Below are 27,728 nucleotides of genomic sequence, written 5' to 3'. Positions count from 1 at the left end.
CGTCGACAGGCTATTTTTTTTATTTTTATTTTATTTTATTTTTTTTGTACCAGTAGACGTGATCTATGCTAGTTTTAGTTTTTACCAGCAGAAAGTACTCTAGGATTGTTATATCAGCAGATGGCACTCTAGGCTAGTTTTTACCAGTAGATAGTGCTCTATGCTAGTTGTTTTTTTTTCAGTAGATGGTGCTCTGTGCTAGTTTTTACCAGCAAACGGCACTCTAGAATTGTTTTTACCAACAGACAGCACTCTAGAATTGTTTTTACTAGCAGATGGTGCTCTAGACTAGTTTTTACCAGTAGATGGCACTCTAGGACTATTTTTTTTACCAGCAGATGGTGCTCTAGGCTAATCTTTACCAGTAGATAGCGCTCTAGAATTGTTTTTACTAGCAGATGGTGCTCTAGACGTGTTTTTACCAGTAGATGGCATTCTAGGCTAGTTTTTACCAACAGATGGCGTTCTAGGCTAGTTTTTACCAGCAGACGGCACTCTAGGATTATTTTTACCAGTAGATGGTGCTCTAGGCTAATATTTACCAGTGGATGGCGTTCTAGAATTGTTTTTACCAGCAGATGGCGCTCTAGAATTGTTTTTACTAGCAGATGGTGCTCTAGAATTGTTTTTACTAGCAGATGGTGCTCTAGATGTGTTTTTACCAGTAGATGGCATTCTAGGCTAGTTTTTTCCAGCAGACAGCATTCTAGGCTAGTTTTTACCCGTAGATGGTGCTCTATGCTAGTTGTTTTTACCAGTAGATGGTGTTCAGTGCTAGTTTTTACCAGCAGACGGCGCTCTGGGATTGTTTTTACCAGCAGATGGTGCTCTAGGCTAGTTTTTAACAAGCCGACAGCATTCTAGGCTAGTTTTTACCAGCAAATGGCGGTCTAGGATTGTTTTACCCGCAGACAGCACTCTAGGCTAGTTATTACCAGCAGACGGTGCTCTGGGATTGTTTTTACCAGCAGACGGCACTCTGGGATTGTTTTTTTACCAGCAGATGGTGCTCTAGGCTAGTTTTTAATAAGCCGACAGCGTTCTAGGCTAGTTTTTACCAGCAGATGGTGCTCTAGGATTGTTTTACCCGCAGACAGCACTCTAGGCTAGTTATTACCAGCAGACGGTGCTCTAGGATCATTTTACCAGCAGGTGGTAAAAACTACACTCAGAATCTATTCAAGAAAGAATCACAATGCATTCAGAAAATTTCAGAATCTTTTCTTGATTCACAATAAATCAATTTATTGTCCAAGCCCCAGTTTCAAACAACACAGATGCGCTAATGTTCAGAAAATTCTCCCTCCACTTGATCAAAACCTGTTCTGATGAACAAACTAATAGACATATTTTGAATAATGCTGGAAACCAAACAGCTGATGGTCACCATTAACTTTAATAGTAGAGGAAAAAATACTATGGTAGTCAATGGTCCTCAGTCATTCTGGAGGTAAATACCTGCTTTAAAGGCACATCTCACCCAAAACCTGAAAATCTGTCCTCGTTTACTCACACTTTACTCATTTCAAACCTTTATGAGCTTCTTTCTTCTGTTGAACACAAAAGAAAATATTCCTAAGAAAGCCAAAACCTGTAACTATTGACTTCCATGGTCTTTGCCTTTCCTACTACAGAAGTCAATGGTTTCAGCTTTCTCAAAATATCTTCTTTAGTGTTCAACAGAAGAAAGAAACTTCAGTTTTGGGAACTTGAGGGAAAGTAAATACTCTGTAAACTGTAATTTTTGTGTGAACTGTGCCTTTAAGGAGTGAGTTCTGTATTAGTATTGAGCTACTGTTGACTATTCGAAGGTAAGATCTTGAGATTGAATATGGTGTAACAGCTGAAGAACGGAATGAGTGTGTGTGTGAAGCTGGAGCTAAAGGTGTGTATGTGTGTGTTATTGACCGCATCAGAGAAGCTGACGGTTCCTCTATCATAGTCCAGATCCACACGCACTCGCTCCAGCCGCTGCTTCACCCGGACCCCGAACACTGGCCGCTCGGAGACGCTGTACTCATCATAGCACATGCTCCAGACGTCAGCGCTGAAGAAATCCCAGCCCTTCCTCTGGTTGAGCACTGTAGTGACCCCCAGAGTCCAGTCTGAGCTCTCCCTGACCTCCACAGCCCAGCTGAGAGTGCCCGAGCGGATCCCTTCTGAGGCCAGAACACAGGGGTGGTGGTCGTATCGCTCCGCATTATCAGGGAGAGCCCGTTTGCTCCAGCTCCATCTCACACTGCTCAGGTCAGCTGACACCAGCAGATCTGGATGAGCCGTGTTCGGGTCCAGAATCACAGGAGCTGCAGAGAGCAAACAGCAGACCCTCACACTTACACTTATTCATTAGCAATCAGAATCAGACAAACATATATTCTAGGGTACAGCAAAGGGTTGAGAAAACCTTTACAGTACTAGTATTTGTAGTCTGGTGGAAACAAAACAAAATATATATACACACATATGAAGTATAAATAAAGTATACATTAAGTGATTATTAATGGCAGTTTTATGTCTAAGTATTATATGTAAAGATTAGCAGACGCCTTATGAGTGAGAACCCAGAGTAGTACCCCGTGATGTGGGACCCAGTATGGCTCATCCGAGGCCCCACCCTGGAGCCAGGCCTGGGGTCAGGGCTCATATGCAAGTGCCTGGTGGCTGGGCTTTATCCCATAGAACCCGGCCGGGCTCCTCATGTGGGTCCATCCTCCTACAGGCCCACTAAAGGGGTCGGTGCATTGTGGAAAGGGCAGTGATCGAAGGTCAGGACCCAGACAAACCTGGTCATCAGGCATAGAAACTGCCTGTGGGACATGGAATGTTATCTCACTAGGAGAGAAGGAGCCTGAGCTTGTGCAGAACGTTGAACGGTACCAACTAGAGATAGTCGCTCTCACCTCTACACACAGATTAGGCTCTGGAACTCAACGTCTTGAGGAGTTTGTTAGGGTGTTGCCATCTAGTCAGGGATAGGTCACTTACTGTAGTTTGTGCCTACAGGCCAAACACCCAAACACCAGTGCAAAGTACTCAGCTTTCTTAGAGTCCTCGGGAGGGGTGCTGGAAGGTGCTCAGACTGGGGCTCAATTGTTCTACTGGGGGATTTAACAACCGCATAAGTAATGACAACGATACCCGGAGAGGCATGATTGGGAGGAACGGACACCATGTTTAAGCGTAAAGGTATCCATCAGTTCACATGGCACCATGACACTCTAGGCCAGAGGTTGATGATCGACTTTGTGTTGTATCATCTGATCTCTGACTGTATGTCCTAGACAAGGGAGAGGCAGAGCTGTCAACTGATCTCTACCTGGTGTTGAGTTGGATTTGCCACAGCCATATCACCCTGCAGCCCAAGACTGGTTACTCAGAAGCTAAGCAGGGCTGAGCCTGGTCAGTATCTGGATGGGAGATCACATGGGAAACTAGGTTGCTGTTGGAAGTGGTGTTAGTGAGGCCAGCAGGGGTCTGTGTGAGTACTAATGCCCTAGTAAAGTGAAGGGGACACTATACTGTCAGTTGGCGCCGTTTTTCGGATGAGACATTAAAACGAGGTGCTCATTAATAATCCCATGGCACTTCTCATAAAAAGTAGGAGTGTACCCCGGCGTCCTGGCCAAATTCCCTTCATTGGCCCTTACCAGCCTCCCAATCATCCCCATCCACTGAACTGGCTCTGTCACTGTCTCTCCATTCACCTATAGCTGGTGTGTGGTGAGTTCACCAGCGCCGTTGTCCTGTGGCTGCCGTCCCATCATCCAAGTGGATGCTGCACACTGGTGGTGGTGTGGAGAGACCCCCCTAATGATTGTGAAGTGATTTGGGTGTATGGCCGTACACAATAAATGCGCTACATAAATACGCCTTACTTCCTTCCTTACTTATTAACATCGGTCATTGAGACCAAGTGGTTCATGTTTTCGGACTCCCTTGTTGATGCAGCCATAAGGAGCTGTGGCTGTAAAGCCTGTGATGCCTGATGTGGTAGCATTCCACAAACCCAGTGGAGGACACCGGAAGTAAGGGATGCCGCCAAACCAGGCTTGGTTGACCTGTAGGACTTACAAGGCATCTGATGGGTACCAACAGGCCTAGCATGCTGCAGCTCAGGCAGTTGCAGAAGTAAATGTTTGAAAAAGTATTTTCTAATAGTTATCTGCATTTCTGCTGTAATTAGTAGAGAAAAGCTGTGCAATTTATTCACAGTTGGAACAGCCCCTCTGTATTTTGATTTATGTCTCTCCCTTGTGGACATTAAATGAATTGTCTGGATAAGCTGGGGTTAGATTAAATAACTGCAATGAAATGATTATTTAGAAACAGCTATAATAAGACCTATCTGTATCAGAATAGGCAACGTTGAGTTTAAAGGAACTGCTTATCAGAACCAATGATACACAATGTAAATGAATGTATTAATACTCACTGTGATGGACGATGTTCTCCATCTTCCTCCAGACTCTGTGCATCAGGTTCCCCAGGTGTCGAGACTCATTGATCAGAGCTCCAGCAGGTATCTGTGGATCCGGTGGAGAAATCTGGACCCTAGAAGAAAAACATTTAGCATTTAGAAGAGCAGCCGCTTCAGCTTCACACTCACTCACACACACACACACACACACAAACACCAGCAAGATTCTTTACCTCTCCATCGACACTGGGAACTCCTGCAGAACAAACACAACACAGATCAGCAGGAGCTCAATCAATCAATAATTAATCATTTATCAATCAATTGCTCATTAATCAATCAATCACTCAATCAACAATCAATCAATTGCTTAATAATCAATCAATCAATTGCTCATCAATTTTAGCTGCCCTACAAACAATATCTAGGCATAGTGAATAATAAGAGAGCAGTGTATGGAAATGGTCACACTGAGAGCCTCAGACACCACTGTTTCCTCGTTCTCATGTAAATTACACAAGTGTAAAACCCCGATGGACAACAGGTCAATCAGAACACACAGCAGACTGTTACGCGACTCACAGGCCACACCATTAACATCTCCATGTACTTTAGGTTGTTTATGCTAAAGCAGCTGCGTCATCAGGAGAACACTCATGTGTTGCACTGGGATCATTAATATGCATGTCTCAGTATGCGTTTGATAAGCCACAAGGTTTCTGAGTAAGACGACAATGATCATTTCCCTCCCTTAGGTATTTTTAAGCTAATATTTAACTTACAATGTATGAGGGACTTTTAATTTTGAAAACGGAAGGCACAGATTGTTTACTATGTGTAATTAATACTATTAATATTCAGGGTCGATCCAAATATGGTCAATTACGGACCTTCTGATTCTAGAGGTATTTTACAGAGTAATGAATGAGCTTATAAAAGCATTTCTGGAGATTTTTTGCACTTACCAAAGCCATAAACCTGCTGTGTAGATATCAGAGAATAATTTAACTTATTGAACCTATGCAGTGTATGGCACCTTTAATAAATCAATTGCTCATCAATCAATCAATCAATCAATCTAACAATACATTACTCAACCAATCAATAGCTAATCAATCAATCAATAACACAATCAATCAATCAATCAATCTAACAATACATTACTCAATCAATAGCTAATCAATCAATCAGTAACACAATCAATCAATCAATCAATCAATCTCTCCTCAATCATTCTTCAGACCTGTAGAAAGCGTACGCTGTTGCTGCTCATGCTCTCCTCTGCCTCTCTGATGGCGTGTGAGAGATCTGAGATGTGTTTATTGATCTCCTCCAGCTTCTCCTTCATCATCTTCTGCTTCTGCTCCTCTTCCTCCCTCACAGCAGACACTGAAGCTTCTTCTTCATCACGGAGAAACTGATGGAGCTTCTGGAACTGCAGTCTGATCTGACGCTCCGTCTGCTCCGCCTGAGCCTGAAACCATATTATACATACAAACACATATTATATCAAATAAATGTATGCAGCGTGTGTGTAAATGGACCCTTTCCAGATCTCATAAAACACGTATGAACATTTATGTGTGTATTATATGATCTTTACATCAAATTACAAAAAGTGAATTCCTGCGTGAGTGAGGCGTGTGTAATGCAGTGTGTACAGGGGCAGGACAGTAAATCTGACCTTAATCTCTCTTCTGGCTGCTGTTTTCAGTCTCACACTATTGTTTTCCTCTTTCTGAGAGTCTTGATAACACCATCCTGGAGTTTTTCTCTCATTATTTCAGCTAATAGGACTGTAAATAAATGATTTGTTGTACTCTCCCATTCACTGCGCTCTGAGTTCTGCTGTGGAGATTATGTGTCCATATGTGTGTATTTTACTCCTCACCCTGATGTGCTGGAGTGTTTTCTGGAGCTCCTCTTTAGTCTTCTCTCTGTGCTGCAGTTTCTCCTGTAAGATCTTCAGTGCTGCACTCAGCTGATCCTGAAGTCAAGAGGAAGGACCGCTTAAAGGGACAGTTCATCCAAAACTGAGCATTCTGTCATTTACCCAACATTTACGTGATACAAGACTGTCTTTCTTATGTTGAGTATGTTGTGGAAGATAGTCAAAAACATTCTCCAGGTTTTCAATAAAGAAGTGGAGGACTTCAGAAGTTCTCAGGATGAAGCAGAAGCATTTATTGTTACAGCAGATACAGTGAGACAGCTGATCAGGGGTCTGGTGAGCGCGTCCCAGCACACAGTTTAAATACTCTTCCTTATGCTTAGACTGTCACATAAATGCATACTTCAGTACATTTCCACTTGCTTCACCAATAGACTCTCAGCTCTTTTAGGGACTTCATGTCCATGGCCAATTAAAGGTCCTGTGAAGTGCTTTGAAATGTGTATGCTTATTCAATGTTTCTCAAGCTCAAGTGAAACATTAAGATAGGGCGGGGCATATAGTAGCTCCTCCCCTATTAAAAAGAGCAGCCAATAACATGTTGTTTTCTCCCAGCTCTGCCAGTGAGAGCAGTTGAGCTCACGCGCATCAAAGGTCGCACTTTATTTTGATGGTCCGTTTGTTGAATTTAAGGTACATGCAACTAATTCTCATTAGATTAGAAGTAGACTGTCAGGTTTAGTGCAGGGCTGTCCAAACTCGGTCCTGGAGGGCCGGTGTCCTGTAGATTTTAGCTCGAACTTGCTACAACACACCTGCAAGGATGTTTGTAGACTGCCTAGAAGAGGTGTGAACCTATACTGGTCTCACGGTTCGGTTCGGTTATGATTATTATGCCATTGAGTCGGTTCAATTCGATATCTCGGTGCATCACGGTGCATTGACGATGCTTTCCATACACAGTTATATTTTTTGGGGCGGGGGGCTATAACAAGCTGTCTGTATAAACACACACACACACACACACACACACACACACAGCATCATGCTGTCTCTCATTCACACACATACACAAACATAGACAGCACCAAACAAACACACAAGCACGCACACGCACGCACGCTCGCTCGCTCGCTCGCACGGAAGCGATATCGTGAGACCGCCCACTCCTGTTAAAATTACACCAGAGTTACCGACCACTCCCGCGCTTTATTCGGAAAATTATTCCCGCGACGCATGAAATCTGGTCAGGGTCCCGCGACAATACACAGGTACAGCCGCGGGAATGCAGACCTATATCCAGAAGTATCGTTGTAACAGCCAAGAGGAAAAGAGAGGGGAGGAAAAGTCACGACAGCAGGTGAAATGGGCCACAGTGAGAGAGAGAGAGAGAGAGAGAGAGAAATGGAGTTCACTTTCAGGGTGAGGGGCTTCTGCTGTAAGTGTCAGTGAAAGACTGTCCAGAAAACACACACACAGTGAAATTGTGCACAGTTTCTTCGTTTTTAAGTAGTAGGCGCCTGGAGTGTTGTAACTACCTGCACTCACCTCCCTCGCGACAGAGCACATATGAGATAAATGACATCAGTACATAATAACCGGTTATGATTATTACTGAACCGATACCGAATTGTCTGCGTCTGCATCGCAGTGCACCGAAAAAACAATTCATTTTGACACCCCTACTGCCTAGTAAGAGCTTGATTAGCTAGGCCAGCTGTGTCTGATTGGGGCTGGAACTAAACTTTGCAGGACACCAGCCCTCCAGGACTGAGTCTGGACATCCCTGGGTTAGTGTAAGTTGACATGTACTTGTAAAGTTTCTTATAGTCAGGTAAATGTCTGTTTAGCAGCAGTATCAGCAGATATTAAGCAGACAGTCTACTAATACTCAACTGGACCATCAAAATAAAGTTACCGCATCAAATGAAAAGCCAATGAGAAGAAGGGGCGGGGCATGTCAGACACAAGAGAGCATTTGATTGGTCAGAAGTTTGATGAGAAACTGAAGTGAGAAGACGACAAAAAATCATTGATGCATTTAGGAAGAGGAAAAACTACAGACTGTGCATGTTTATAATAGTTTTATATTTTCTAATGCACGTTTTGTCACTGTTTTGGAGACTCTAGCTAATAGATATCCTTAAAACTAACAGACTTAAACAAAAATATAAAAGCTGTGATATTAATTTAACTTCATGCTTGTCTTGATGTGTGTGATTATATCTTTTGACCAGATATTTAATGCTTACTTTTGTTAATTTTTCATATGTGTGTGTGTGTGCGATTTTATCTTTGACAGCATTACACATCACCTCTATGTTTAGCTGAGGATGTGTGTAATCATATCTTTGATTTAAGGCACACTCTTTTTAGTTCTTGACATGCAAGTTCAGTATACTTAGGTGTGTGTGCATCTCTCTTTGACTTAGAATCAGACTTTAAGTCTTGAGTCCTGCATTACAACAGACAGTTCAAACATGTAGTCTATGTAAAGGTCAATAAAGGATAAAAATATTTAGAAAGTCAAAATAGAATAATAATGAGAAATTATGTAAATATAAAATATAAATATAAAAGATAGACTTGTGGGGATTTTATTTAATTAAAAATATATATTATTTTGCATTTTCCTTATTTCTTCGTTAATTCTGCCAATCCTCCAACCCCTAGACAAGGGAGGGGGGTGTAACAGTTAATCTATTTATTTTGCTGATTAAGTTTCATATTCATAACTGTACATTTTGTACAGTTTTGACCCAGTGATAAGCACAGTTATTCAGCAAAATTAATGTTAAAGTGAGCAGCGTTCGTCTGACAAGGCCTTTTGAGATAGCACCCTCCAGATAGCACCCTCCCAATGGATTTTGGATAAAACGAAATGGCCAAGCATCCAGCCTCAAATACACAATCTCACTGAAGCTCCAAGTGATTTTACAGGAGAGAAGTGGGTCCCGCTTTATATTAAGTGTCCTTAACTACTATGTAGTTGCATCAAAAGATAAATACAGTGTACTTACTGTGTTCATAATGTATTTGAGAACACTTGTGGTGCTCTTGAGTTGGTATAGGGGTAGGGTTATGGACAGGTTTAGTGGTAGGGGTAGGTTTAAGGGTGGGTTAAAGTGTAAGTGATGGTCAACAGTGTATTTACAAATGTAATTACAGATGTAATTACATACAGGTATTTAATCAAGCATAAGTACACAGTAAAGACATGTATTTACACAATAAGTACATTGTAACGAATTATTAGTTTCTGTGTAAGTACATAGCAGTTAAGGACACTTAATATAAAGTGGGACCGAGACGTTAAAGGCCTACAAGTCTTTAGATGCCTACAGTGTTGTTCTGTCTGGTCATGTGCAGGAAATAATGCTCCAGGATGACCAGATTAATAACTTAGTAGATCTAAAAACCGAGATTCTGCCTAGCCAAAGACAAGGAAAGAAGATGGAGCTGTACAAGGCCTGAGTAATCATCAACAAGCAGAACAACTGCATTCTGACAGCCAATTACACCTGTACGGCAGGGTATGTGAACGCACATGTCTACAGTTCATTCTGAGCATTCAGTTTGCGCAGTTTAATTCACCATATTGAACTATTGTGCTGTAGGTTGGTAATTCCCCTATAGGGCACTAAATAAGTAAAAGTAGACATTTCAAAAACTACTTAATAAACTACAATTCCTGAGAAAACAATACTCAATTACAGTCATTTGAGTTCAGGCTGAGTGATGTGACAAAAATCTCATATAACGAACAAGTCATCTCATATCCTAATATCTCAACGTCATAATACAATTTCTGTAAATTCAACTGCTTAATCGCTTTTAAACATCATACTGTCAAGATTGCAGCTTTCTCACTATTTCTCGCTCCTATTAATATTTCTGTCTCCATCTCCATTATGGCCTGTGATATTGCACAAATATTATTATTAAAAAGTATTAGCATAAACAATCTATTTTGTGAAAGCACAGAATAAACAATACAGCATAACAATAGGATTTTTATTTTGTCCATATGAGAGTGGACACTTTAAAACCAGCCTAGTTTAAGAGAATTTAAAAAAGTGTCTTGATTCCACACAGAATGGGCAGGGGGTGTCTATGATTTCCAGTTTAATTAAATTAAACATATTGCCGGTAATGCTACAAAACCTATATCATGAGCCTATATTTGGGAATGTTAGGAGATTAAAAATTACCAAATAATAGCCTGATGTAGAAGAACAGAGCTGGATAAGTCAGAGATTTAATGTGGATATTGAGAGCTTTAGCTAATGTTTTAAAGATCATTCATACATTTGTTTTCTTTTCAGCTTAGTCCCTTTATTAATCTGGGGTCGAACCAGTGACATTCTCGCTGTGAGGTGATCGTGCTACCCACTGCGCCACCCGTTTTAAAGATCTGTGAGCAATAATTGCATAAAGATAGACAATGCCAGAATATATGGTCAGTAGATTGAGGTAAAATTGGTTTTATATTCGCACATTCATTCAGTGACAACTTGTGACACACTCCCTATATTGTTTACCATGGTACTTCGAATATTTGGTCTGAAATCACATTCAAGTAAGACTTGAAAACAACATTAGCTCTATTTAACTGACTGTAAACAATGCTGTACTTTGCTAGTCACTGGCTGCTAATATGATTTCCCTATTTAGAATTTTGCACAGAATACTTTTCTGAAATTATATTATTGAGGAGAAGGTCAGAATGGTGTGTATATTATAATGATTTACTACTTCACCACAGTAAATTCAGCAGCTTTACCTTACGGGCTGCAGCAGCTTCAGCGACGGGTCTGAGTGTGTGTTGGTCGTGCTGTTGAGAAGTGAAACACACCACACACACAGGCTGATTATCCTGCAGACAGAAGAGTTTGAGCTTCTCTCGGTGTAAACTGCACATGTCCTCTGGTCTGCTGTGTTTCCTCTGCTTCTCAAACTCCTCGCACAGGTTCTTCAGCGCCAGGTTCACCACCGGCTGAAGATGTCTGCAAGATCCCCTGCACACCGGACACTCCCGAGCCCTCCTGCCGCTCCAGAACTGACGGACACACCGCTGGCAGAAGCTGTGACCGCACGGTAAGATAACGGGGACACGAAAGACTTCATGACACACCGGGCAGATGTAGTCGTATTCCGCTTGGGAAGACATTTAAACCGCGGTTTCACTTTCACTTTAATGATGCTTCTCTCTCTCTCTCACTACTGAACAAACTCGAGAATCAAACACTTAAAAAGACTCAAACATACTCCTCCTTCTTTATCCTGGCGGCTGATTTTGTATTTGTTTTTGTTTATCTGAGGAGAGAGAAAGAATAGCGTGTCTTCCTGCTGAAGGCTTGCAAGTGGGCGGAGCTTCCGATCACGTGTTCAAACAGGCCACGTGGAAAATCACGACTATTCAACCCATGAAAGAGCTTTTAAAATAGACTTTAAAATGAACAATGACAGCGAACACATATTCAGTCAAAACATAAGAAATATTAAATATATTCTTTAAATAAAACTCAATTAAGGCCCTTCAGCTCTTTGTTGTTGAGTGTCTGTTGTTATGATCTAATCTCTGTCCGCATTATTTCTCTACATAAGCATTTGTGAGACTCTCTTTAACAGTAAAATCTGTTGTTAGCTGTTTGTGCCTTATTTAACACCCAGAAATGTAAGGGTTTTTTTGTCTTATGTTTATTTTTATCACTGTCTTTCAGAAGCTGAGCTGCTGTGTGTTTAATTCACTAATTATGGTTAATCAAATGCAAAAGCTGAGCCCTTTACTGCATCTGACTGTTGCATATTAATTAGTTATAAATTCATTTGAGAAAAAAATCATTACGTATATGATATAAATACTATATACATTTAAATTTCTTGGCAAGAAAATAGTTTTGCTTTTATATCTGTAGCTGTATCACATTTACATAGCAAATATAAATGATGCAGACACATATATAACGTCAAAACAAACTCTAGAGGCCCCTAGAGCACTTGAATTAACTTATATATAAATAAACTTGAATTGAACTGAATTGAACAGCCCCCTTATTGAAATCGGCATGGAGAAACTACCAATTGAGCAAGGTTCTGTTCATCATTTCATTTAAGCAAGGATTGATGACGAGAAGAAGGGGGAATAGCTGACAGATAGCTCTCTGCAGCTCACACATGGTCAGCCACTGAAGATAAGCAGGGCTGTGCTTGAGCCTGGTTAGTAGCTAGACGGGGGAACGCTTATGAACACCAGGATGGTGCTGGAAGTGGGGCTAGTGAGGCCAGCAGGGTGTGCTCACCCTTTGGTTTATTCCCAATATAGTGATGGGAACTCTACTGTTAGAGCACCATCTTTCAGATGAGACAATAAATCAAGGTCTTGACTCCCTGGGGTCATTTAAAAAATCCCAGGATGTCCTTCAAAAAGAGAAGGCATGTGTCTCGAGCATCCACGTGCACCGGTTACCGCCTCTGAATGAGAGAGTTTAAGGTACTTGTACAGCACGTTAGAGGAACATAGAAACTCCACTGCCAGATAGCATTTCATGAGTGTAACTGGCAGAGCAACACAAGCAGAATGCAGAAGTATAAATACACAGCTACGTGCAAGGCATGCACTGTGTGTTACGGCAATCACTCAATGCACAAGTGTAATTCACCATTTAATCAGGCCCACCAGACCCTTCACAAAAAGACTATAATTTAAACATCACCTGAACTCACGTATGTCTGTCTCTCCTTATCCTGAGGTTCTCATAATCTTGGATCTAGCCTGTTTGAGCAGATAGTTGTGGAGCATTATTGATGAACTTAACACAGGTCCACATAGTCAGAGAGGAACTTATTGACTCAAGAACACAAGAGTGACTGCTGCAGAGACCCCTGGTGACAGACAAGTCTCTATACAAATCTTCTGTCCAGTCTGAACACCCGCCACTTCCTACTAAATGAAGAATGAGCTGAAGCTCCTGCTGGTGTTGTGAAGAGCGCTGGAGTCACTGCTGTTTCATCACACAAAATGTCTCTGCTTCAGCTTTAGCTGTAAAACATCAACATTAGCTCTGATAAATCACACTGGACAACAGGACAATCACAGTACAACTAGTCAACACACAAGACAACTCCAGTATTGCCCACTATAAAGCACAGAAGTGGTCAAGACACAGATCAGACCTGCTGTAGAAGCTCCTGCTGGTGTTGTCTGTGTTGTGAAGAGCGCTGGACTCACTGCTGGATCTGTGTTAGCTTTAGCTGTAAAAGATGAACATTAGCTTAGATAAATCACACTGGACAACATGACAATCACAGTAGAACAAGTCAACACACAAGACAACTCCAGTATTGCCCACTATAATTATTAAAGTCATCAGCTCAGAGGTGACATGAACGCATTTATATTACAATTAAAACGATGACCCAAGAGTAAGTTTTTTTCAATGGCATTACATTATTTTCATATAGGAAATGATTTTTAAGTATATAAAATGATACTGTTTATGCAACTGCAGTTTATATAAATAAAGATATTCATTTATGTAACAACATTAAATGCCAGTGAAGTGTCTACATTCTGGCCCACTCTGTAAAATGCTGGATGGTGTTTTGTGGCCCAAGTCTGGCGCAGACGTGGTCTAGTATAAAGGCGTATGGTTGAGCCAGAACTTAAGACAAATGTTTAATGTGAGTTAAACAAACAAATACCAAAAACATTGCAATAAGTATATTGTCTCCTGAAAACATCATTCATAATCCTTCAACAATATATCAAACAATAAGTGCCGACAGTGAATGTGATTCTGTCTGAATGATGAAAAACTCATCAAATGGGTATATATATATATATATATATATATATGTTTTTATATATATATGTTTTGGGGAAGATTTTGGTCAAACTGATCCTTCTGTAAATATGACACACCACAGCTTTGCACATTAACAACATTGGGAACATAACGGAAGACATTGGTATTATTTTGTTCTCTTGTGTGTGTGTGTGTATGTGTGTGTGTGTGTGTGTGTGAGAATGTGTGCATTTGATTCATTGATGTTTCTCTGACCTGAATACTGGACAGTAAACGTGTCTGAGGTCTTCAGTTCATTTCTCTGATAGACTCCACATCTCCACTGTTTATCTTCATCTTCACTGATGAGTGTTGTAGACAGACTGATGAGACAGTGTTCAGAGGACAATATCTGATATCTGGAGTCTGTGTTCAGATTAACACCAGCCTCATTCAACCAGGACAGCCGAAGGTCCTCTGATCTGACTAAACTCTTACAGACATCTGCAGTATATGAGAACAGCTGACAGTAGACTGTCAGAAAGAGACCCGGTGAAGGTGAAGATGATGATGATGAAGGAGAGACTGAAACTGAACAGAAGACACAAATCACTAATCATGAGCTGAAACACAGAATTCAGCCCTGATTAAACTGAACACATGAGGAGGAAATTACCAGCAACAACATGCAGATACACATGTGAATCAGTGCCTTGTTTCTGGTCTCCTCTTCACTGTTGGCAGATGTAACGTCCAGCATCTTCTGTTGTGACTCTACTGATGTTCAGAGAGCAGTCAGAGCCCAGATTCAGTCTGTCTGGGTTTCTCTTCTTTACCCCTAAACCAATCAGTTCAACTGCCGGTGATCGTCTGTAACAGTTAAAGAGCCAGTTTGTTCCTGCTGGTCTGCAGTACTGATCAGTATTTCTACAGGGCAGATGAACAGTTTCTCCAGAACTGCTGAACACATGAGTCTCTCCTGCTCCAAACACACCTGAAACACAACATTATTGGCATAATTTACTGCTCAATACTAAATTAAATAATAATAAAAACAACAGACATGTTTTTGTCAATCTAATCTTGTAGATGATGAACAGCAGTGTTTACCTGTGCTGAGTGTCCAGAAGATGAGCAGCAGAAACAGAGGACTCCTATCAGCCATTCTGTGTTTCTGACACTCGTCTTCTGCTTTATATATATATGTTCAGCTCTTCTTTAAACAGCAGCAGCTCTTCCTGTGCTTCTGCAGCTTCCTCTTTAGTGATACGTCACTGTTTTAACACAGTAATGTACACTGAACACTGCTGTATTTAAGTGAAACACAGGAAGAAAAGTCAATTGTATTCAAGCTTGTATTTTTTTAGAAATGACATTACTCCCACCTAATGTGAATATTTAATCGGCATTTATAGATCGAGACACTAAAGCACACACAGATCCTACAGTGTAGCTGATCCTGCATCAGTTCTGCTGTTTTCAGAGCTGTGATCTCGCTCTTCTGGTTTAGATCTGCTGTTCTGCTGACTGTGGGAACTCAGTTAGTGCGCTTCTACAGTCTTTACAGTAAACCACAGCATAACACTTCTTTGACACATTAGTTTTAACAGAATAATATCTGAAGGCCTGCTAACTCACTATCTGATCTGTATTAGCTCTAGGACTGTCCTCATTCCAGCAAGGATAAATTAATAATTTGCCTCATAATTCTGCAATTGATTCTACAGTACATTTCCCCATCATGTTGTTCAACATGTCAGATTTCCTGACCTGAAAGGTTACTGTTGTAATCCTCATTACCTGAAGGAGTGAACGGAGACATTATGTTCCAGTGCCACAGTTGCTGAATCACCAGCCGAATGCTAGAGCGGTTGGCTCCTCAGCGGTTTGGCTGCTCCGAAACCGCTTACTACTACTCAGTAGTTACTGCATTTGAATTTAAATGTACTACTCGGCCGTTAGAAAAGTACATTTTATACAGTATGAATGTGAAAAGTATGAATGGAATTCGAGTGTACTACATCCTACATTTTGTCATGGTCACATGACCTACCAGCATCAGTTGCGTCACTTTGCTCCCATTCATTAATTCGCTCGCGGGGCGTCATGGAATAGCGCAGCATGCATGGGATGCACACTTCTGAATCTCGCCAGAAGTGGCAAGTCATCCGGGTATTTCTCGCATATTGATTTTTGAATTCTATGAATTCGGACATACTACTCGGCTCGCATACTGATTTTAGCATCCTGTATAGTATGGAAGTATGCGGTTTCGGACGCAGCCATTATGTTCCAGTGCCACAGTTGCGGAATCACCAGCCGAATGCTAGTGCGATTGGCTCCTCAGCAGTGAGTTTGACAGAGGCTCCTGCAGGTGCTGCTTATATCCTCAGCTGATTATTAAACCGCCGCACATGTAAAGAAGCTTCTCGGCCAGTTTATAGGCAATCATTGGCCTGTTTTCTTAAGCCACGGTCACACTCCACTATTCTCCCTATAGACTTCCATTCATATGCACACAAATGCATCAGACCGGAAACGCAAGCTTGTGCGGCAAGTTTCGCAGATCGCTGCATTGAAAAGTTCAAGCTTGGTGAACTCTGATCTGCGAAATCACAACACTTGAAAATCGAGGATCAAAACATAATCTCTCAGGACAGAAATGTAAAATATGGACCAATCGCTCGCTTTTTAAATTATTGATCATCTTGTTTAATCCCGCCCCTTTTCACAGCGCCGTACGACAGAATTTCACATGCTTAAACTCTAATGTGAACGCAGCATAATGTTCAACATAATGTCTGTTCCCTCCTTCAGGAATTGAGGGTTAATGTAGTAACCAAGTCATTTCAGGTGCCATTTTTACATTCATGCACAGTATGAAGATTGATTACCCCAACTGAACCCAGTACAGTTCAATTTAGATAGATGTATGCTAGCTTATAAACACAAATTACCTGAATTCAATGATCCATCAGTTTACCAAATACTATTTTGTTCTGTAGATTGTAACTGAAAGCAATGGGTGGTGTATAGGTAATGTTCCTCTTTAAAAACACATAGTTCATGATAGTATGAACATGTACTGAGGTAAGAACTAGTTCAGAATTGAAATAAACTATGAATGTGAACTATTCATGTTTCATGATACAAACGAGCACAACACTGCAGAGAACAAACCTTTGACAAAACTTGACAGAAAATAAAATATTAAATATTATTGGTGTTATTTTGACCACACTGGTCTAACACACGTTCAGCAGTGGGCTTCAACTATAGACCAGTTTAAAAGGATGGAGTGAATCCTTCTGGCTCAGTTCCTCTTTCTATGAAAAACACTTCTGCAACACTTTGTTTAGCAATTCATGTTTTAGCAATGACAAAGCGTCTTTAAAGCAAGTCATCTGGCCATATAAAGTCATGATCCTGCACTCGACGGCTCACACACACACTGCATTTTTCACCTTCTGATCACGAGTACACTTACGTCATTCATCTTTATATGTACAGCACTTTTATAATGTAGACTGTGTCAAATCAGCTCAACACAGATGAAGTTCCAGTAAACTGAAGGCTTCAGTCGTCGATGAAGTTCAGTTCAGAGGAAGGGAAGCGCTTTTCCTCTGTACCATGGAGATTGCTTTATTTATATTTTTAGATTAGTCTTTAGAGACTGAGTAACAAACAGCCGGATATCTTGCTGAACAGATTCACCACTATTGATGCTCATAAAAGTCATCGAGCTGCAGGTATTATGAGGTTTGCTGAAGGTGTAGCGAGGGGTTTACATCTTTGCTGAACTATGACAGGTCACGTTCATTGACAAGAGAGAATGAGTAATAAATACATGTGAAACAGTCCCTTAAATGTGATTTTGCGTCTTCAGTTTCATGCTAGGTCAATCAAACCACAGCAGGACATAGACAGTCTAGTGAGGACACCCTAAAGGTCAGACATGATCCTACATGATGATGGTGTAGCAGAGTCTTTGGATATAGACTCACACTGTTCTATACTGTTATTCAGCAGATTAACCATCAGCATTTCTGCATGAAATGAGGAGTATATATATATAAAAAAATTATTCAATATTCAATTCAGATAGTATACACTTTTGTCCAAAACAACTTACAATTGAGGAGGTTCAGAGATTCAAAAGAAGAGGCAATACTTGAATAGAGTCTGGCTGCAGATTTGCACTTGCACTTTCAGGCTTGTGTAACCGGTTCTGCATTGTGTTTTCTTTGTTTTATGGAGGAATAACCAGACAGACATCTGCAGTTGTGACGGCTCTTTACTCACTCTTGATAATAAACAAAAAGCACAGCTTTTACAGTGTGTCTTCGCCCTTACAGCTTTTCTGTTAAAGGGAAAGTGCAATGCGTTTAGCATTCACATGTTTCAGTTAAACAAAAATAAGTCAAAACCTCAATTTTAGTGAAAACACAAAAATAGTGAAATATATATGAAAAATAAAGGTAGAAATATTATTTAAACATGAAAACTAGCTTCAAAAGTTATTTATAAAGTAAAGATGATTTAGGATTAATTAGAGCTTAGCAGACACCCACCTCTCCCATGTGCAGTCAGTGCAGAAAGGGAAGAGGCGGGTGCAAAACAGGAAATTAAACAACGCAAGCTCCCTTAGAAATTTAAAGGAGAAGACGCACACACTAACAAACACCTCAGGTATAGTTAATAAACATGTAAGGTAAAATACATATTTTGTGTAATTCTATAACTAAAGTCAATTATAATTTTCATACCTGTTACACTTGCACTCTCGGACTTGCACCCTCAGGCAACCTCACTTCCTCTGCAAGTGACGTCATTTATAATCGCCACCTGTGGCCGCTTGCATGAAAGTCTTTCAGTAATTTAACTTCAGGGTGTCCCTGAGGGGGAAAATCCCTGAGGGAAATCAAATCACCTCTTTGGTGCAACTAAAATAGAGTTTATTTATAAAGTGCTTTTACAATGTAGATTGTGTCAAAGCAGCTTAACATAGTTCTAGTAAAAAGATGGTTTACTGCTGAACAACTCATATCATCATGGTAAAATAACCCAGAAATCAAACACTGACACTTCAATTGCCTCCTGAAGCTCAGACGGTCCCACTCAGAGAAACTGTCAATCACAACTGTCAATCATGATGACACGCCCATTTCATAGCATTAAATTACTGGCTAAAAACCTACTGTTTATAAAAATGAAGATCTGAACCTAGATCAGCTGATAACCAGAGCCTTAATTGACCAAAACTACACTGTAAAAAAAATCTGTAGCTGGGGTGCTGGAAATAAACCGTAAAATAACAGCCGTTAAATTACAGAAATTTATTGTGAAATAACAGAAATTTAAATTTCTGGTAAATATTTGCAATTCAATCTCTGTTATTTCACAGTAAATTTCTGTAAATTGATGGCTCATTTCCAGCACCCCAATTGCCGGAGGGGGGGAGGGGGTTTGGGGGCTTGAGTTTTATTCGTTAACATGCGGCAGGGTTTATGACTTGTAATGCTGCCAGGCCACAGGGGGCGATCTAACAGCCAGGAGCATCATTCAAAAGCAGGCATGAGGCACACTTGGTACTGAACTATGACCCTAAAACTAAGCTACAGACCGAACCGTGACTCCAGTGTACCGTTACACCCCTAATGTTTATTTGTGGGTGTGAAAATGAGCTTTATTCACACTCTTGAGCTTCATCCAAAAACGCCTATTACTGGAGTATGTACTTACTACATTTCAATCTATGTTTACTACATGACTGTTAGAAAAGTGTGCTCTATATAGTGTGAATGGGAGTATTCAGATGTTCGACATTGGCCATTAGTCATGATCACAAGATCAACCTGCATCAGTCACATTGCTTCACTCACATTCATGAATTCACTCATGGTGCATTATTGGAACGTGAATCATCAGATGTGCACTTCAGAATTTTGCAGTAGATAATAGATATGGAAATCACTCACTCACAGATGAATTTATCATACTATATAGTAAGGAAGTGTGTGATTCTGGACACAGTGTTGGTGAAGTGTGTGATTCTGGACACAGTGTTGGTGAAGTGTGTGATTCTGGACACAGTGTTGGTGAAGTGTGTATTTAAAAAGAGCAAATAACAGCATTAAAACATTCTCTAAGATGTATAAACGTGTATATGATGTTAGTATTTTGTACTTCAGCAACCCGAGGGTGAATGATCATGGTTAGTTTGACATTTTCTTCTCCCAAACATGAAGTCAAATATTGATCCAGAAACATCAAATCACTTTAGTACTTTTAATGTGATGTAGAAAGCAAAGTAGGGCTTTATATCTCTGCCTGCACACAAATAAAGCAGATTCAACATGAATGAATGGAGTTCAAATACAGTCTAGAAACATGGAGATGATGTTGGAGATCATGTGCCAAATGAAAAAGACATTTCTATAAAGCAAGACAAGACAAAACTGGGCCTAAAATGAGTTGAAGAGACAAATGAAGATGATGATTGTAAGTTGTAACACAAACAGACAGTGCTGTAATTCTCCCACTGCAGTCTTCTCTTTCCTCCACAAACACAGCCTATTTTTCTGCTTTCTTTCTTTCTTTCTTTCTCTCCTTCAGAACAGCTGCTTTGTCCTCTTTCCAGTGCAGTAATATTCCAGCTGTGTTTGTTCTGCTCTAAATCTCTCCAATTCTCCCACACTAAAGTCCTGAATCTGCGCATTTGAGGGAAACTTGTGCTCCTGAAATGCTGCAGTGATGCTGCTGTGATTTCTGCCTGTTTGTGTTGATGTTTATTCCTGAAGGCTCTTTTTCTTCTTCTGCACACATTAAGCTCTTCTGCTGACGGCGGCGTAAGTCACTGAATCATTAGAGTGATCCTGAGAAACAGATTCTGCTCATCATCATCATCATCATTATCATCATCATCACACACACTGATTGTGCTGAACTCTACTCACACTGGCTGATTTCTCCGGCTTTTTCCCAGCACAAGTGACCTCAGAATAAGTGACTGGATCCTCCGTCTGCTCCTAAACACAATGCAGAAGAGCAGAATCAAGCTGAATCCACTCAATCCGCCTGAAGATGTGGAGAAATCACTGATTTGGGCCACTCACATGGGCTCTGGCAGCAGGATTAATGGACATGTGGATTGTTTGATAGTGGACTTGATTCTCATCTTTGACCTTTACACAACAAACACTGCATGAGGGACACTTTACTGAGCTTTAAAGACACAAAATCAATCAGTCCATCTAAATGAGTGGCGTTACTGAACTCACCGCTGATTCACCAGTCGCTCTTTGATGAGCTGCTGAGGATTGAGGAGAAAACACAACAGAAAGTCTACTGGTTTCCATTACAAACAGCATTCAAAGATCCCAAAGCATCAGATTTGAGCCATTAAAAGCAGCACATTGTACTGGTTTCTGCTGTGTTTGGCCACATTCTCCATTAGGATTGACTGCTTTTAACAGGCCACCAATAGAAGGCAGAAAATGAGGCACATGAGCAATAGAGTCTCCATTAAAAGCAATGGAATCTCCATTGTGCGCATTGTGAGCAGTAGAAAGCCATGAGCTCTTCTTCAGTGGTGTTTTGTTGTTAGCTCAGGGATCAGGAATGTTGCTCTTGTTTTCTGCTCATTAAAGTCAAGTGTTTGTAATTGGAGTAAATGTGAGACTCACCAGCTCTTCTTCTGCGCTGGATCAAACACAGAACAGCAGCGATGAAAACAGCCAAAGCAGCAGCAGAAAGCAGAACTGAAAGCACTGAACAACAGAAGGACTCAGTCAGATAAAGACCCATTCAGGACTAGAACAGAATAACTCAAGACTGAAGACTGATTCTCCCACGTGGCCAGCAGATGTCCTCAGTGATGCATTTATAGGCAACACACACATACACACACACTCTCTCTCTCTCTCTCTCTCTCTCTCTCTCACTCTCACTCTCTCTCTCTAAATCTTGTTCTGAATGTAAAACAGTTTCAGTATCTTCCTCTATATTGTTAATATCCTCGAGGTAAATGACTCTTAATGCACATTTTGTTAAAAAAAACAGACAAAACTATTATGGGAGTGACATCATCAATTACACCATCATCATCGTCATCATCATCATCATCACCATCATCATCATCATCATCATCGTCATCATCATCATCGTCATCATCATCATCACCATCGTCATCATCATCATCATCATCATCATCATCATCATCATCATCATCATCATAATCATCATCATGTACCTGTTGTTATTGAGGCTCCTGCTGGTTTTATAGTTGTGTTTGTGTTTGTTGGAGTCAGGGCTGCTGTTTTAGCTTCAGCTGTAAAAGATGAACATTATTAAATCACATTATGACAGTCATTCATAGTTTAATTAGTCAAAAACACTCCAGATAACTCATAAATACTCATAATTACTCATAATACAGCACAGATGTCTATGAGACAGGGTTCAGACCTGCTGAAGCAGCTTTGGGGTTTGTGATGTGTAGTGGAGTCGTTGTTGTTGTTGTTGTTGTTGTTGTTGTTGTTTTAGCTATAAAAGATGAACACTACCAAATTAGGTTTATGGATATAGGTCATTTATAGTTTCATTACACATAAACACTCCAGATAACTCACAAATACTCATAATAACTCATAATAAACTGATAATACAGCACTGATGTGAGGCACCGGTCATACATTTTGTTGTGGTGTCTGTGTTGTGAACTGGAGTCACTGCTGCTGCTGCTGTTGTTTTAGCTTCAGCTGTAAAAGATAAAGGTGAATATGAATCATACTGTAGCAGAACATCAGTTTAATAACTCAACACACACACTATAACTCTAGTATTGTGCAGTGATGTGAGATAAACACTGCTCCATCTTTAGTTGTTTCTGTTTGTGGTGTCTGTTCCGCTTTAGTTGTGAGATCTGGAGCTGTAAAGGATTTCAAAAGATGCTTTACTGACTGTTTCAAATAAAGCTGTCCATATATTCTAATAATAATAATACTTTAATAAAAAAGACAGACCTGGACGAATATCAGATGAAGATGAAGATGATGATGATGAAGAGACTGAAAGTGAACAGAAGACACAAATCACTAATCATGAGCTGAAACACAGAATTCAGCCCTGATTAAACTGAACACATGAGGAGGAAATTACCAGCAACAACACGCAGATACATGGAAACCTCTGCATAAGGTCTATTTTTCTGGTCTTCTCTCCACTGTTGGCAGGTGTAACGTCCAGCATCTTCTGTTGTGACTCTACTGATGGTCAGAGAGCAGTCAGAGCCCAGATTCAGTCTCTCATGTTTCCCTGTGTCTTTCTTGTTTACCCCTAAAGTAATCAGTTCAACAGCCGGTGCCTGTGTCGGTGTCTGTCTGTAACTGTTGTAGAGCCATGTAGTTTCTGATGTGTTGCAGTACTGAACAGTATTTCTACAGGGCAGATGAACAGTTTCTCCAGAACTGCTGAACACAGGAGTCTCTTCTGCTCCAAACACACCTGAAACACAACATGTAGTGTCATATTTTATTGACTGATAATAAAAAAGAAAGAAAGAATTAAAGTTAAACCTGCATAAGAGTGCTTTTCTCTCTAATCAGTCCTGCTGTGAGATCTCTTCCAGTACCAACAGTGCTATTTTAATTAGCCTCAGACAATTTCCAGGATTTTACAACAATAACACAGAAATATATTGATCTATTTTAGCACAATTGTGTTGTAATATTAGAGAAAATTAAACAAGAGCTTACTGAATGGGAAACTCTCTCACTTTCTCTTGTAGACAGAATAAATACAATAAAAATCAATATTTTCCTAAATTTCTGTTTCAAACTATTCCAAACTTCATATGAAAGACATATTTAAGCCCTTAGATCAAGTAATTCCCGATTTTATTTGTCATTTATTAGCATTAAAGACATCAAACTAATAATAATACATTTATTTTACCATCTATAAACTACTCTAAACCCTATAGAACTTAATAGTCTTAAAGTTTGGTTACAGTTCAGAAAACATTTTGGCTATGTGGTCTCCTATACTGTATATAAGAACTGTCTTTCCTGCCCTCTATCTCAGACCAATCCTTGGTAATATGGTTTAGAAGGGGGATTATTGTAAGTATAATAATCTTTTTGTGACAACACACTTTTATTTATTTATCCTAAATATTGAACCTTCCCAAAACTATTTTTTCAGCATCTCCAGAATCAGGAATTGATCAGAAATACATTTTCTCTCTTCCCTCATGTGCCTCCTTAACAAGAAATTGCTCATTTTTAAGTCTCCTAGAGGTAAGCAGATGACTTGAACCGTATTTGAAACCATTCAGTCGATTTCTTGATCCGGCCTGGTCACTATTAGCTTAGCTAACCATTAACTATTAGCATTTCATTCCCAAATTCATAAGAGTTTTGATCATTTTCCTATTTAAAGTCTGAGCCCTCTGTAGTTACATCGTGTAATTAGACCGAAGGAAAATGAAAAATGCCAATATTTCCAGGAATAGTTTTCTCATTCTGGTGCAAAAGTCAAAGAAAATCTGCTGCTGTAAAATGCCTGAACGAGGCGGAGTGATATCACACAGTGCAGGAGAATGGGCTGTTTTCAGAGGGCACCTTAAAACCATGAAGAGACCATAGAAGTACTGTTGAACTCCACCAGAAAACACAACACATTACAAACCAACCCTTTCATGCTATGCTAAGCTAAGCTATTAGTGACGCCACCAGGACAAGACATCAGCTGAATGGTTTCAACAATGGTTCAAATCAATTGTTTAACTCTAGGACACTTGTAAAATGAGCCTCACACATGTTCGAGTGTTCCTTTAAAATGAGTTTTGGTCATAACCATTTGCAAACTGAAATTTCCATTATTGAAATGCTTTTCTATTTCCACAACGTTGCAGCAGAACAACAGTATAACCTTTTATTATGAGCATCTCCTCAGGTACAGAATATGTTTCCAGTGTTGAACTCTACCAATGTGAGCTTCACTATTAATTATGTGACATTTATTGCCACACTGAAAGCAGAAGCAGATAGTTCAGCTCAGATCTAGAAAATTAAATAACTAGCAGATAGTGTAATAATGAAAGTCAGAACTGACCAACAACATCAGTCACTCAGAGCTTATTAAGAAGGTTAAAGAGCTTTAATATGTATTAATCAGATTAAAAGACTTCACCATTTCATCGGGAGAGCAGAGACAGACAAACTACCTGCAGCTGAAATCTTCACATGGTGTAAAGTCTATTATAATTACACATCCTGCTAAAAAGACGTCATCACAGTACATTAATCAAATATCAGAGCATTGAGAAATAAAACAGCCTGCCATGACTCTGACTGACTCAAACTCTCGTCCAGAATAATGAGCTGAAGTGCTGAGTTTATAATCTTGTAGATGATGAACAGCAGTGTTTACCTGTGCTGAGTGTCCAGAAGATGAGCAGCAGAAACAGAGGACTCCTATCAGCCATTCTGTGTTTCTGACACTCGTCTTCTGCTTTATATATATATGTTCAGCTCTTCTTTAAACAGCAGCAGCTCCTCCTGTGCATCCGTTCTGCTGTTTTCAGCGCTGTGATCTCGCTCTTCTGGTTTAGATCTGTTGTTCTGCTGACTCTGTGGAACTCAGTTAGTTTGACCACACTGGTTTAACAAACTCAGGTGTGGTCAGCCAGTCACTTTAGCTGATGGTGTGAATCTTTCTGTCACAGCTCCTCTGGGTTCCTCTTTCTGTGTGCTTCTGCAGGCTGTCTTTAGAGTAAACCACAGCTTAACACTTGTCTGATGCATCAGTTTTTCACACAATATTATCTGAAGGCCTGTTAACTCGGTGCAGTGTTAGTTCTGGAGTGTCCTGTCCAGAGCCCCTCTCTGGACCCTGTTACTGTAGTGTAGACCCAACACTGCTTCTGATACCTAGAATATCAACATCGACTGAAGGTACTAGATCCTTCTCAAGTCAGCAGCTAAACTCTGGATCAGCCTACCTAGCTCAGTTCTGGAGGCAGACACACTCTGTCAGTGTTAGACTAGACTACACACACATCTCTCTGCATTAGCGTACACATAAAACACAAACACAGAACTTTTGAAATCCGAATCCTCCTATTAGGCTGCATTATTTAAGGTATCCAGAGCCAGGAACACTTCCCTAAAAGACACTGTAAACTCGCCCGGGAGCAATCAGGGGTTTAACGCCTTTGCTTAGGGGCACCTCAGCTGATATGGAAGATGGAGAGAGTGTCGTTCTTTCACTCATATTTCACTCATATATAACCTCATATTTAATTCCTACTGGGACCACGAATTGAAGTTCAACTCCCTAAACAGTAGGCCACAACTGCCCCACATGTCTGCACTCATGAGCCAGGACTCACCTGAGGTGCAGTGCTGCTATATGTCTGTGTTGCTCCCTAGGCTACAGGTGCTGACATAGGAGTGATTTTTAACTCAGTTACACTGGTGTCGGGATGAAGGAGGAACGTGCTGCTGTCGGAGAGCCGTTGACTGAACTAACAGCCTTTAAGGAGAAAGTTGCATCAATTGTAAATCACTTTACTGTCTGGAGTAGTATCCATGTCTGTGAGATGTATTAGAGAAACACTTTGTTAGGGCGGTATAGCAGCACCCCTCCGCTCTTATCAAGGCAGCGCCACCGGTATTTCAGCTGCCCAATCGCCCGCTCTACAACACTGTGCTCTTGGTCAGTTTGTAGGTTGTTGAGGAGGGTTAACAGCCACGTCTTTAATGGATAACCGTGGTCTACTAATATGCAGTAAAATAATTACACTCAATTAAAAAAAACAAAAAAACTTAGCTGGAATATCTTTAATTACATTACTCACCAAGAAGCAACCCATCGCACACCCTGCCACCTTGGAGCCTTCGGATTCGCCCATTGACAATATCCTCTAATAAGGCCAACGCTGCCATTGCCATAGACTAAGGGTTGTGTACATTTGTAAATGCTTTATGTTCTAAATCACAGAATTGGTCAAAGAATTGTGTCAAATAACCCAAAGAATGGGACGTTTTTATGTCTTTGCTACTTTGGTTTATTGTTTTTCTTCTCTACTTTCTCCCTCTTCTGTCTCTCCTCATTCTTCTGTCTGCTTTTCTCGTCTCATCTGTAATACTGCCCATGTCTTGCAGCCACTATGACTTCTACCAGCAGATGATCAGGCCTGAGACATTTGTGTTGGAGTTCTGTTTGTGTTTATGCAGTAGTTTTGTGCTAATTTCATTAATAAATGTGTTAAGTTAGTCAGTTTACGCCGCCTCCTTCCTGTGATAAGGGGTTTAACTCATTACACTTAGTCAGAAATGTGTTGAGTTTGATTATGGAGTTAAGAAACAGTCTGTCACAGGGGTCTCCAGAGTTTTTCATAGCATGGACTTCATCATAACGTTTTCATGTTGATTATATCCTTGTGAACAGAGATGTGGTCAACAGAGACCAAACATTATTTTAGAAAGTAATCAACATACTGTATTTTCAGATTAAGAAGACTTAGAGAGGTATACCTAACGTGGAAAAATCCCTCAGATTAGGGACTTCATTTAGAGCATTGCAACAAAAACACTTAACTAAGTGTTATTACTAAGCATTTTACTGT

The 27,728-nt window shown here is 40.3% G+C and overlaps 3 protein-coding genes across 3 annotated transcripts; all 3 read right to left on the bottom strand.

The window, feature by feature from the left end:
* Window positions 1-918: 918 nt before the first annotated feature.
* On the bottom strand, window positions 919-11,767 carry LOC130220777 (zinc-binding protein A33-like). The gene is made up of 6 exons (XM_056453018.1): window positions 11,092-11,767; window positions 6,309-6,404; window positions 5,661-5,891; window positions 4,651-4,673; window positions 4,433-4,551; window positions 919-2,303 (listed from the first exon to the last, which is right to left on the bottom strand). The coding sequence occupies exons 1-6, from the start codon at window positions 11,476-11,478 to the stop codon at window positions 1,792-1,794; spliced, it is 1,368 nt and encodes a 455-aa protein (XP_056308993.1). The 5' UTR covers window positions 11,479-11,767; the 3' UTR covers window positions 919-1,791.
* Window positions 11,768-12,960: 1,193 nt separating this feature from the next.
* On the bottom strand, window positions 12,961-18,242 carry LOC130220801 (uncharacterized). Its single transcript, XM_056453045.1, is given in 6 exon segments — window positions 12,961-13,350; window positions 13,485-13,562; window positions 14,372-14,686; window positions 14,772-15,089; window positions 15,206-15,402; window positions 18,228-18,242. Coding segments are annotated over 5 exon segments (810 nt in total). The 5' UTR covers window positions 15,261-15,402; window positions 18,228-18,242; the 3' UTR covers window positions 12,961-13,306.
* A 2,094-nt stretch (window positions 18,243-20,336) lies between these two features.
* Window positions 20,337-25,636, bottom strand: LOC130217053 (uncharacterized). The gene is made up of 10 exons (XM_056449057.1): window positions 25,529-25,636; window positions 23,255-23,599; window positions 23,119-23,163; window positions 22,562-22,639; window positions 22,347-22,424; window positions 21,781-21,864; window positions 21,376-21,404; window positions 21,211-21,279; window positions 21,052-21,123; window positions 20,337-20,970 (listed from the first exon to the last, which is right to left on the bottom strand). Exons 1-10 carry the CDS (start codon window positions 25,581-25,583, stop codon window positions 20,920-20,922), a joined length of 906 nt encoding a protein of 301 aa, XP_056305032.1. The 5' UTR covers window positions 25,584-25,636; the 3' UTR covers window positions 20,337-20,919.
* Between the last annotated feature and the right edge of the window lie 2,092 nt (window positions 25,637-27,728).

The sequence above is a fragment of the Danio aesculapii genome, chromosome 3 (assembly GCF_903798145.1).
Source record: "Danio aesculapii chromosome 3, fDanAes4.1, whole genome shotgun sequence".
Classification (NCBI taxonomy): domain Eukaryota; kingdom Metazoa; phylum Chordata; class Actinopteri; order Cypriniformes; family Danionidae; genus Danio; species Danio aesculapii.
This window is presented reverse-complemented; position numbering and strand designations above follow the sequence as displayed.

Excerpts from the sequence above, each read along its gene's own strand:
- LOC130220777 (XM_056453018.1), bottom strand. The coding sequence starts at position 11,478 with ATGTCTTCCCAAGCGGAATACGACTACATCTGCCCGGTGTGTCATGAA. Across the intron at positions 6,405-11,091 it reads AAGCTGCTGCAGCCCGTAAG|GATCAGCTGAGTGCAGCACT; the intron begins GTAAAGCTGCTG and ends TCTTGACTTCAG. Across the intron at positions 4,552-4,650 it reads TTCCCAGTGTCGATGGAGAG|GGTCCAGATTTCTCCACCGG; the intron begins GTAAAGAATCTT and ends TTTTTCTTCTAG.
- LOC130217053 (XM_056449057.1), bottom strand. The coding sequence starts at position 25,583 with ATGGCTGATAGGAGTCCTCTGTTTCTGCTGCTCATCTTCTGGACACTC. Across the intron at positions 23,164-23,254 it reads GTATCTGCGTGTTGTTGCTG|TCTCTTCATCATCATCATCT; the intron begins GTAATTTCCTCC and ends GTTCACTTTCAG. Across the intron at positions 22,425-22,561 it reads CCCCAAAGCTGCTTCAGCAG|CTGAAGCTAAAACAGCAGCC; the intron begins GTCTGAACCCTG and ends CATCTTTTACAG.